At 37.4% G+C, this 12,574-nt stretch overlaps 1 protein-coding gene across 1 annotated transcript in view; it reads left to right on the top strand.

The window, feature by feature from the left end:
• dvl1a (dishevelled segment polarity protein 1a) overlaps nucleotides 1-12,574 on the top strand; it is a 68,953-nt gene that overhangs the window by 37,519 nt on the left and 18,860 nt on the right. The window contains exon 4 of the mRNA XM_022676966.2: nucleotides 2,120-2,229. Within this exon, the coding sequence (XP_022532687.2) occupies nucleotides 2,120-2,229 (110 nt within the window). The remainder of the gene's footprint in view (nucleotides 1-2,119; nucleotides 2,230-12,574) is intronic.

Here is a 12,574-nt window from a genome sequence, read left to right as displayed (position 1 = left end):
ACCTAATTTCAAATTCAGCATAACTATCAGATGTCTGTCTGATTTCTGGAGCATATTGTTTTTATCTGCCTGAATGGAGTAACCCTTTATATAAGTGCACCAGTTTCAGATGAATATTAAAACTGAAAACTTAGATATTAAATGGTAAATTACAGCATTACATCAGCCATGTTCCTCTTGATGACCTCTGGCCTCTTGATTTAGTGCAGTTTATATAAGCTCACTCAGTTTATCGCTCTCTGTGTGAGTTTTTACAGAGACTCGGAGATGAAGTTCTCACCAGCCTCAGGTTTCTCTCTTCCCCGCGGCAACAGCATTCCACCCACTCTGATAGAATAACCAGCTCCAAGGCACACCACACACACTGATACACACACACACACACACAAATCACCTGCATGTTGTACTGCAGCCCTGCTCATCCTTTTCTCATGTCCCAGTTAAACTTTGTGCAGGCTGAGACCCAGTGCGTGTCTCACTGACCCTGACTGTGACTTACAAATGCATCAGTGCCCTGGTCCCAATAACTGATAATTATTGTCCAATTTTGCATTTAAGGAGACTAAAGGAGGATTTAAACTCTAAAAATGGATAACTGAGTAATTTTATATTACCATTATTCATACACATTCATAACACGCGATGTTATAATTGTGAAAAATTAGTGTCTTATTCAGTTTGTGATTTTCTGATAAAATAAAAGAATATTTCCAAGATGAGTCAACCAGCCCCATGCCAGCACAAGAGTGTTTTATTGTGTATTAAACATAAAAATGATGACAGTCCCAACACTAGTCCAACATAAACCAGTATTGGTTATGTATTTAACATTGATGTTATGATCAGCCATCCTCATACCAGCATTAGTCCAACATAAACCAGTACTTGTTGTCTATTAAACACAGGTAAGCATCACACAAGCTCCAAACCAATATAAAGCATGTTTTGTGTATTAAACACTGGTATGCTGGTTGATCAGCCCCATACAAGCACCTAACCAGTATAGACCAGTATTTGTTGTGTATTAAACATCGGTATAGTGGTCAGTAAGCCTATATGCAAGCAATAGACCAAAATAAATCTTTCTAGTGTTTTGAACACAGGTATATGGACAATCAGTCCCATACAAGTACTTAATCACTATAAACCAGTATTTATTGTGTAGTAAACATAGGTATGATGGTCAGTCATTCCTATACAAGCATCTAACCTATATAAACCAAAATTTGCTGTGTATTAAACACGGGTATGTTGGTCAAACTGCCTCATACAAGCGCTAGATCAACATACACTGGGTTATTTTGTGTATTAAACACTGGTATGAGAGTAATTCAGCTCTATACAAGCACCTAACCACTATAAACCAGCATTTTTTGTGTATTAAACACAAGTATGATGGTCAGCCATACCTATACAATCAACTAACCAGTATGAACCAGTAATTGTTATGTATTGAACACTGTTAAAGTGGTTAAACAGCCTCAGGCAAGCACCAGTCCAACATCAACCAGGGTTTTTTTGTGTTTTTGGAACACTGGTAATATGATTGACTAGCCACATACAAGCCTCTAACCAGTATAAACCAGTATATGTTATGTATTGAACACTGTTATAGTGGTCAAACAGCCACATTCTAGCACCAGATCAACATAACCAGTTTTGTTTGTATATTAAACTGTAGTATGATTATCAATTAGCCCCATACAAGCGCCAGACCAACAAAAAGCAGTGTTTTTGGTGTACTGAACACTGGTATGATGGTCAGTCAATCCCATACAAGCACCTAACCACTAGAAACCAGCGTGTGGTGTGTATTAAACAAACAAACACATAAAAGGACCAAAACAGTATAAACTAGAACGAGTTTTGTTTTGAAGACCAACATAAAGCACCTGTAATATCTTTCCATTCTATTATTAACAGTGATAAGCCTACAGGTAATAATGAAACGTATAACAATAGTGATTGAGCACTACTCGGGGAGATTCCCAGTTATTTTCCTTTGGCTTATTAAGATATGGTAGATATCTCAGTCTTGTGAAGCACACTGTGTAAAAGCTTTTGATGTGGTTTCACTGGGAACTCAGTGTGTCTGTATGTGTCTGTGTGTTCACTTTAGTGCCAACGCAGTAAGCAGTCGGGATGGTCTGGACACAGAGACGGGCACAGAGTCGCTCCTGAGTCAGCGCAGAGAGCGGGAGCGGGCCCGCAGGGCGCGGGACAACAAGTGTAAGTGAATCTCAGTTCACAGCCAAGAATTCAGCCGTACACAATACAGCAGCTATCACATATCAGCAGCAGAGCGCTGTACATACCACACAGCTAATAAACGTCTGAGGAGGGCCCGGCAAGGACAGGCATATTTTCAAAGGGACAATAACTGAAGGTTAAAGGATTGAATTTCCCCCAGCAGTGACACTGACAGTGACATGATGCAGAAGCAGACTGGCTGTTTATAGTGCTCAGAGGGAACAGACCTGTCAGTCAGAATGCTCAGAATGGTCACCGGACATTAAATATAGATTATCGTCTCCATCCAAGACAATGATCTTGCTGAGAAATCATGGGTCTGTATTTCAGACCTGTAAAAATGATATATGGGTTATATGTAAGCGCACTTTTAGGTACCACTTTAAAATTAGACTACCTTTATAAAGGGTTTATAAATGGTTTAAAATTAGTTTATTAATAGTTACTAATTAGGTTGTAAATGCCTTAAAAATCATTAATAATCAGTTATAACACATACGTAGAAAGGGCAAAAGTATAGATGGCTGTGGGTCCAGTATTTGGCAAACAACAGGTCATTGTTGCCCTTCCTCCTTTATAAAGGTAGTCTTATTTTAAAGTAGTACCCACTTTTATTTGCTGCAGTTCACAATTATATGGAATCCCTGTTCAGAGACTGGGATAAATGGTTTCTTCATTTAAGACAAAATTGGTATCAGATAATTGTATAAAATGATCATAAGATGTAAGGAAGAAAATACTGACTTCTTTATGCTTAAACAAATGACAAAATGTGTCATTTGGCCCTGGGTGTCCAAACCTGGAACTGTTTCTTCCATTCTCTCCATTGTTGTAAAATGAAAGTGAAAGCTGAATGTGGGATTCAAATGCTGTGAAGATGTATAAATGTGGAAAGTACTGATATTTAGTGAGTAAATGTGTAATCTTTTGTGTTTGGGATCTTTTGGAGTCACAGACCAAGCTAAGTGTAAACTGTGTGAGTGAGCAGCGCATTACCCATAACCCAATGCGCTTCTGTCCCTCTGCGTTTCTGTCCTCAGCACTTTGTGTGATGTGGTGATGTAACAAATGAACAATTAGTCAACACTAACATTTTATTTTTTCATGTTTTATATAATTGAAATAGTGCTGGGCAGTATGACCAAAAATGTAAAATGTATATCACGGTATTTCTCGAGATTCTGATGGCTTCACAGTATTTTTATTATTTTATTATTATTTTTTTTTTTTGCATGACTTGACTTTAATATAGGTTTGTGAGTTACTGTACTGTTAAAAGTACATATAATATAAAACACTAAGACTTTAAATTAAGGCATTGATTAAAAATTTATTTATTTATATTTAATTAATATTATTCTTCAAGCTACAGTATTAATTTTAGGCAGGATGGAGCAAGGGGAGAGTGTTTAAGCTCCATAGCTCTGAGCTCTGAGTCGTCTTCAGGTGAACGCTGCACATTTTCTGAGCATTTCTGCTTGTTTTGCTGGGTAATAAGTGTTGGTTAGCTAGCCGGCTGGACTGTGGTTATGTTAGCGTAGCTTGCTTCAGCTCAGCATTAACTTAGCTTAGCCTAGCCTGGCTGGTGTCAGACGGCATTAGCCGAGCTTTTTTTCCCCCCTTTTTGCCACAAAAGACGAGCCAGCGCTGCGGGCCAGCGTGCCACGGCTGAGCGCTAGCCTGTGCTAAGCTAACACTGCTGCTGGTGCTGCTGGAGGTGATGATTCAAAACTGAACTGTGTATATACGCCGTTACTCTGTAGTGATAGTGTGAGAAGTCTTGCGTGAGAAGGTTGTGATGTTATCACAAATATCATCACGGCTAGAACACTTCTCAACCAATCAGATTGTGCGGTCAGAAATTAACGTTGTATAATGCCCAGCACAAAATTGACATTGTTGATTATACCAGGTATTTATTGCAGCCTGCTGCAGAGTAAAAGTGTGGTATTCATTTAAAAAAAAATTTTATTCATTGATTGCATTTGCTGGGAATGTTTATTGTTTCTTTGTTTGTGAAATATCACACTGTCCCTTAACTCCTAATATTGAAGATGTGTTTTTAGTGTTTTTAGAGCTGGACAGAACAGAAAGGCTGCAAATAGAACTCTGGGCTGTGAGACTGGTAGGTACAGTGATGCTTAGACATGTCATCTTAACTGCATTCCATCATCGAAGCTGTTTCTTACTTCCCAATTCGTTTTGCTTATAAAACTCTTTCAGGCTGTCTCTGGCCGTACTTTACCCATGACCTCAAACTGAGGTTATTTTTTTATGGTCAGCTGCCATTAAGATTCAGCACTTATTTAGTTTTCAGTCTGGTAATTTATGGCGTGTTTGTTTTTCTGAGCGAGCACATGGTGAGCTGAGTTTAAAGAGGGGTCAGGGAGAAAGAAGAAAGCGTGCTCTTCAGCACTGAGAGGGAAGAATGATGTGGATATTTGGAAAGTGCTCATGTGTAGCAATGCTGAACATGTTTATTTTGCTGGTGGAACCGTTTCCACCTGTGTTCTGAATATCTGTGAGTTAGATGTTCCTCCTGCTTGTTGTTTTTATGGTGTTCAGCAGCTGCTGGGTTGGATTCAGGGTGACAGTCAGAGCAGTGTGCAGTTGTTTTACTGCATAACCTTTACAGTATTGTTTCATCTTTCTCTTTATAGTTTCCTGCTGCTGTTGGAGCCTCATTAGTGAGAGATTCATTAGCGTGGCTTCATTAACAGCAGCAGCAGATAATGGTGTAAAGGTGGGAGAAAAAATGTGTAGATGAGCAATAATGGTGAGTGTGGGAGAAAAAATGTGTAGATGAGGAATAATGGTGTTCATTTCAGGGCAGTAAATATGTTGTATATGGATTTGGATGTTCAGTTACAGTATTTAAAAGTCCTTTACAACCCTTAAAGAAGCACTGTTTTGGCAAATGTATGCCTTGCCAACAGATTTCCAGTTACACTGTTTAGAAGATTGCTATCTGTGGCAATAGTAAGGCTGGACAATAATTCAGTATCCATATTTATTAAGATAGAAATTCAGTTTTCAAACCAATATTCAAAAATGGTGATCTAATTCTAAAGACATTTTTTTATTTTAATATCATTCAGAACTTGTTTGAGGGCTGCATTAAACTAAATATAAACTCTGAAACGTTGCACTTTCAAAAACAGTTTTTTTATAGGACGTGCAGTGCACATAGTAAACTAAGTGGCACGGCTGCGAGCAGTGAACACAGCCCACACGGCAAGTGTAAACAGCATGGAGCAGCAGAGACAGCGTTTGCTCATAGTTGTGGTAATTAGCGTTTTTTGGCTAAAATATCAGATTAAACGGCGCCTTATCATCAGTTTAGCTCAGCTCGTGTTCTTACCACAAGCAAACCGCTCCAGAGTTTGTTTAGGACCGGACCAAGACCACCTCCACTAGCAGGTCTCTGTCTGGTTGATTTGATCCGCATCTGAGTGACATTACTGAACTGAACCACACTAAACAGAGTCCGTTTTAACCGGACCATATAGTGCTGCTGTAAAAAACGTCCTAAGCAATGCTTTATAATCCAAAAGAAAGCATTTCCTGAAAAAAGATACAGACAATATGTAATGATCATAATGACCCACAGCATCTGGCTATAATCGTCCATGCAAACAAACAAGTAAAATCACTCCTGCATTCAATGTAGAAGCATGTGCTGCAGATCAGTGCATATTTATTTAGCTTTCATGACACCATTGTTTCTAGATTTCTATTACATTTCAGTTAGTTATAAAAAAAACGTGCACATTTAGCTTGTTATCGCACCATTTCAAACAGAACACTCAGCATTATATAGCAAAACAACTCTAACCAAGGTTTATCATTTTCCACATTGTTCTATTATGCTTGTCTAAAGCTTCTGCTATGTGTATGGATGTAGAACACCAGATATGTGTCAGGTCAGGTCCCTCTGCTTTCTGAGTCTTTCCAGAAATAACCATGATCTACTGAAGTGCATGTGGGTCCCTGAGTCGCATTCAGTAGAAATGATTCCGTTGTTTACATGCTTCACATAATACACATAATAAATATATTTTCTACTCATCAACAACCTGAGTATTCATCGTCCCTGTCCAATGAAAAACATATACAGACCACTTCAGTTTCTGAATCAGTTTCTCTGATTTTACTATTTATAGGTTTATGTTTGAGTAAAATGAACATTGTTTTTTATTCTGTAAATTACAGACATAATTTCTCCCAAATTCCAAATAAATATATTGTCGTTTAGAGCATTTATTTGCAGAACATAAGAAACGGCTGAAATAACAAAAAAGATGCAGAGATTTCAGACCTCAAATAATGCAAAGAAAACAAGTTCATAGTCATAAAGCTTTAAGTAATCAGAAATCAATATCTGGTGGAATAACCCTGGCTTTTATGCATCTTGGCATGTTCTCCTCCACCAGTCTTACACACTGCTTTTGAATAACTTTATGCCTGCACTCCTGGTGCAAAAATTCAACAGTTCAGTTTGGTGTGATGGCTTGTGATCAGAGTTTATTTCAGGTCAATTTAGAGAATTTCTGTTGGTCTATTCATCAAGAAATGTTGAGGCAGTTTAAGGGACAGTTTGTGTATTCAAAGTATTGTTTTTATTGGACAGTGATGATATGTAGAGGTATAAGAGACGTAGAATCAGACCTACCTCTGGTTCTGAATGTCTCATTGCTGCTAATTGCTTCCTGTAAGCAGTATGTGTGTGTGTGTGTGATATGAATGTAAATGAATAAAGCAGAGCTGGTTAGTGCTGAGACTGGACAGGTGTGAAGCTCAGGGGCAGGGGAGTGTATGAGTGTATGGTATCGGTTTCCACGCCTCAGGCTCTCACTCCTTCCTTAACCTTCCTGAACCATCAGCACTAAAACACACTTGCCACTTCAGCCCTTTGGGAACCAATAGGAAGGACGACTGAGCGAGAGAGTGCAGATTGTTCTCCAGAATGACAGCCTGGATATATTGTTTTATTGCTCAGACCTGACAGAGTTACAGTTGTAAAATATGAACTTGCTATCATTTTTAACATCTCTGATCAAATATCAGGCTAAAGTGACCGTGCATGCTTAAAAGTTGAGACAGTGGTCACTGACATGCAAAAAGTCACAGTAAAGAAAGTAGTACCGTTTCCCATGGATTTTGTTATGTGCTGTGGGGGCTAAAGAACCCTGCGAGTGATGTAGGAATGTGGAAATGAGATGCCATCGGCCCACCCAGATAGATGTAGGCCAATTGGGCTCTCTCGGACTCCGGCTGCTGATGGAGAGCAGCCTGATCCAGGATTTGAACTGGCAACTCTCAGATCATAGTGACAGCACCTTAATCCACACGACCATTTGGAACCGCTATCATGTTCTTAAAGTTAATTTTTGAGACATGTTTGAATTTAAGGTTTTAAATATAGAGGCATCTGCCAATTTTGGTTTGATTTGGTTGTAAACAGCCATAGGCCTGACATAATACATTGTCCCAGAAATTATTGTGATACACGAAAATATTGCCATTTTAGGACCATTTATACCTTTAATGTAATAGTCAAATAATTCTTATATTGTATACAAGGCATTTACACTGTTTTAAATAACAATAAATAAAATAAAACCACTGTTTTTAAACAGTCATCATTTTAGATCTTTAAAGTTATTACACACTTTTTGCTAAGTAAACACAATTAGCAGTATTGAGGTCAACATAATGATTATAATTTAGTTTATGTCCATATTAGATGTGGGAATCACAGGGCATTTCACAATACAATATTATCACAATATCACAATACTGTGATTCTGTGATATTTGCAAATACCAGGAATTATGCGTTTATTGATGTCAGTTTCACAAAATTTAACAACCAATATTCTTTACTGCAGGTTCGACCTATTCATTTGATTAGTGCCACCATGTGGAGTAATGAAGCAGTAACTTTAGTAAGTCATATTAATATAGAGCACCTATATTAAATAGAAAAATTGATAATGTATTGCAAAGAAAACCATACAATATATTATTATATTGATATATTGTCCAACCCCTGCTCCATATTTTGTCTTATAAGTCAAAAATGTATTTTTTTGATCGTGAAAGTCAAGCCAGTTTGTCAGTATCCCTCTAATCTTATCTTAGTGGGTTTTTTTTTCTTTACATTTTTATCTAATTGTAGTTCGAACTTTGACCCCAGAGTTTGTCTACAGTTTGTTAGCTGTTGGTTAAGGATTAATGTGTATGAGGAGCTCTCTGGTTTCTCTATCTGACACTATGCAGAACCCTGCACTATAAATCTATAAAGCAGGGTGTAGTGAGGGCCTAAATACATAACTGATCCAGTGTGAACTGTGGGAATGCTGGGCAGCTCCAGCAGGGGGTGATAGCGGTGTGTTCTGTCTGAGCAGAGACTCTTCACTGCTCCAGTCTGTGAGACAGAGCTCAGTCAGACTCCTCTGCAGCTCCTCAGGTAAGACACACAGCTTTATTCAGCTATGACTCAGCTACAGATCACACATTAAAACTTTAATCAGCGTTAATACAAACCAGAATACGAAGGGAGTTTTCTGCATGCATGTTGCTGATGCTTAGATTAATGTTTTTACTTCAGTTAGTGATTTATAAAGTGTTACTCCTACACAAACACCTAAAGTTAGTTATATGATAGAAAGTATAAGATTTATATAGTGCTGTATAATAACATTGTTATAACGTTGTATAACACAGTAATCTGTTGTAGACCATGTTTTTAATACTCTTGAATATTGAATAAACTCTTATTGTTATACTGGAGTATTATTGTAGCATTTTCTAGAATGTTTTGATGATAAAGAAATAAGTGTGCTTATATAGTAACATAGTATGAATATGGCATTTGTTCTGTAGCTGTCTTGTATCATGAACAAATACAAATGCTCCCAAATGAGTTAAATAAAAAAAAAAATAGCTAAAAAAAGATTTTTTGTCTACAGTGAATGTACAATACTGAGCAAAACATTAAAATGATTCTTATTTGTGCAGAAGGTCTTTACATATTAATGTAAAGAATGAATATTAAAAAAAAATCAAATAACATTAATATACTGTAAACATAGTGGTTTTATAATCTTGTTTTAATTTCAAAAGCTCTTTACAACCATCTCCAATGCTCTACTCATAAAAAGCTTTTTATTATTTATAGTTATGATCTAACAACTACTGATTTTAGTAAATCAGTGCTTTATGATGTTAAACTCTTTAATGTCTTTAATGCCACAGAACCACTGGTAGTAACTGGTATAACTTTTTCAGTTGGCCTTTCATTGGATGTAGTTACCAAATAGTACATAACCCTTAGCATTTAATAAACAGGCCTGTCTCAATAAATACAATATGGACTGCTTGTACGGTATCTGGATGTGACCTCAAATTTTAAAGTGTTGTTTGCTTGTTGTTTTACTTTATTTGATTATTTATGTAGATTATTCAGACATTACAAATATTCCATTCCCTAATATTTTTAACAATTAAACATTTTAGCACTTCACCTAGGATTAATTTATCAGTGATAGAAAAATTACAATAAAATTGGGGTGCAGTATATCACTGCTGTCCAATGACAAACAAGTATCTCCAGTTTTGTTGTTTTTTAGTTTACTACATAATTTGAACTAACACACTGTCTCTCACACTTTGTCAATTTTTTGCATGAATGGACCAATAGAAATTCTCCAAAATTACCGGAAACAGTCTATTACTAGCAGTTATTAGCAGCATCATATTACATTAAAACAAATGTACAATTGCATGAATACTGTAAAAAGTAACAATAATTACTCATTATGAAGAAAGTAGAGTTGAGATCTTAAAAGTTTTAGGTTTTAGAATTTTCCTGGATCAGTTAAAGCTCACCTGGTTTAACCTGTAATGTTAAGTGACGTATAATAATAGTAATACTAGTAATAATCTCTTTGCAGAGTGTATTGTCCCAGAAATTATCATTACTGTGACAATATATATTATTCATGTTTTTTTTTTCACTAATTGAAAATATAATGATTTTTAAGGTCATTTCTCGTATCACACCAAACACGCCTGATAATATCTAAAGCTCTGAGAGCCAATCTGGGGCCACGTGTTGAGGGAATGTATCCACACATGCATTATAGCTGCAGCTCTGAAGCAGCTCTTATCTCTCCTCACCTGCACACGGTGTATAATAGGACTGATTACATCTGCCTTCTGCGTATCTGTCTGTTCCCTTTCTCAGCACCTCCGCTCACTGATAAGACGTGGAGCCGGCCGCTCTGAGCACAGTTACAGCAGGCTGCTGGGGCAGAAGCAGGGCCGGTGAGAATGAATGGACTTTCCGGGAGCTGCAGAACAAGTGCTCATCGTTCATTCACAGACTCTGTATGAGTGCTGACAGGCTCCTTCACGCAGCAGTGTGTGTACAGTGTGTACAGTGTGCACAGGTGATAAGATTGTCTGCGCAGGCCACACACCTCGCAGGATGGAATGCTGTTCTTTGTATTGCTGGCAGCGCTGTGACTGAAATGTGTGTGAGTGATTAGACCTGCAGCACACGCTCGCTGCACTCCTGACCCCGTGTGATTGTTTGGGTTGGGGAGTGTGTTAGCTCTTCAGAGAGATACTGAGGAGTAATGGCCACGCCTGGAGTACTGGAGTGTTTTGGTCGATTGCAGCGTGCTCACCGCCCGGTCCGTCCCTTCCAGCCTGTACGATGTCACCCTGAATCACAGCCGCGAGCCTGTCTCTGTATGTATGATTCAGTCCTCTGTGGTTTCATGAGTTCATGAGTCTTCAATTGCTTCATTAGTTACAATAACCATATTATATCAACCATTTTTTCTTTTTTAAAACAAAACAAAACCTTTTTACATTTAAAAATACCTTTGTTTAGACTTTCATGTCTTTATTAATTAGGGACCTTAAAGTAACTTAGTATATAACTTAGTATAACAGAAATAATAGTGCATATAAGGAAATTTGTTGGAAGGACTCACTTGTTAGTGAGAAAACATTGCATTTAAAGGAGAACTTCGGTGTAAAATGGACTTTTGGTTTAGTAAAACATAATAAAAAGTACTTACCTTTGATGAATAGCACACCTCCGTTCTCCCACAGCGTTCAGAGATCCAGAAATTTTAACAATTTGTCCAAACACCCATCAGACTGGGTGACACGGGGCATAATTTGCCCTAATAAATCACTTTTTCTACCGTTATCCAGCCTCAAAGTAGCTCCACACCTCCTTGCTAGAATCTGGAGAGCTCTGATATTTAAAACGAGGCATTAATAACCAAAAAGTACCCAAGAAGCTTATTAAAAAACACTGTTTACATCCTATAACGCTAGCTTTAGCTCCAAACGCTCCGAGCGATAATTAGAAATTGAGAAATGGCTGAAATAACAAAAATTATGCACAGCTTTCAGACCTCAAATAATGCAAATAAAACAGGTTCATATTCATAAAGTTTTAAGAGTTCAGAAATCAATATTTGGTGGAATAACCCTGTTAATCACAGTTTTCTTGCATCTTGGCATGTTTTCCTCCATCAGTCTTACACACTGTTTTTGGAGAACTTTATGCCACTCCTGGTGCAAAGATTCCTGGTGCTGTGATTATCCATTGTCCTCTTAATTTTTTCCAGAGCTGTATGAGATAGAAGGCATTATCACCCACAGTGGACAGTGCAGTTTTGTGGTAATGATTGTGACAGACAGGGTCTTGCTAGAATTATAAATGTCAGTGTAAACAAACAAGCAAGTTAGAAATTAGTCAGAAATCACATCCACACACATGACGTTCGTCATTGAAAGCAATACTAGTTTCTGTCCCATGACTTTTCACATGTCATTATATTTGTAGGCAATATTTGCCATTTCACTGAGCATCAGTTGCACTTCTTTGTTTAGAGTGTAGTGTTACAATACAGTTATAAAAGAGAGAGGAACTGAAACATGAGTCCACATACAGATCCTTAGGGCTTTACACATTAACATTAATCTCAGGACCCACAATTTACTATATTACACAATTCTATACCCTAAGAATGAGACTGATTAATATTACATTAATATTCTGCACTGAGTACTCTTAAAATAAGTGCGATTCCATAGAAGTAACACGTTTGGTTCCATAAAGAACCATGTTTTTAATAAGAGATGTGAAAGAAGAACTTTAAAGTCAGTTAAAGGTTCTTTGGAACTTTATTGAGTCCCATGTGAGCTAAAGAATGAGGATCTGTGGGACAGCATTCAGCGTCACTCACTAGATAACACCTCACAACGTATGTATTATACATGTGTAGCTTTTTCTA

The sequence above is a fragment of the Astyanax mexicanus genome, chromosome 13 (assembly GCF_023375975.1).
Source record: "Astyanax mexicanus isolate ESR-SI-001 chromosome 13, AstMex3_surface, whole genome shotgun sequence".
NCBI classification, from domain to species: domain Eukaryota; kingdom Metazoa; phylum Chordata; class Actinopteri; order Characiformes; family Acestrorhamphidae; genus Astyanax; species Astyanax mexicanus.
This window is presented reverse-complemented; position numbering and strand designations above follow the sequence as displayed.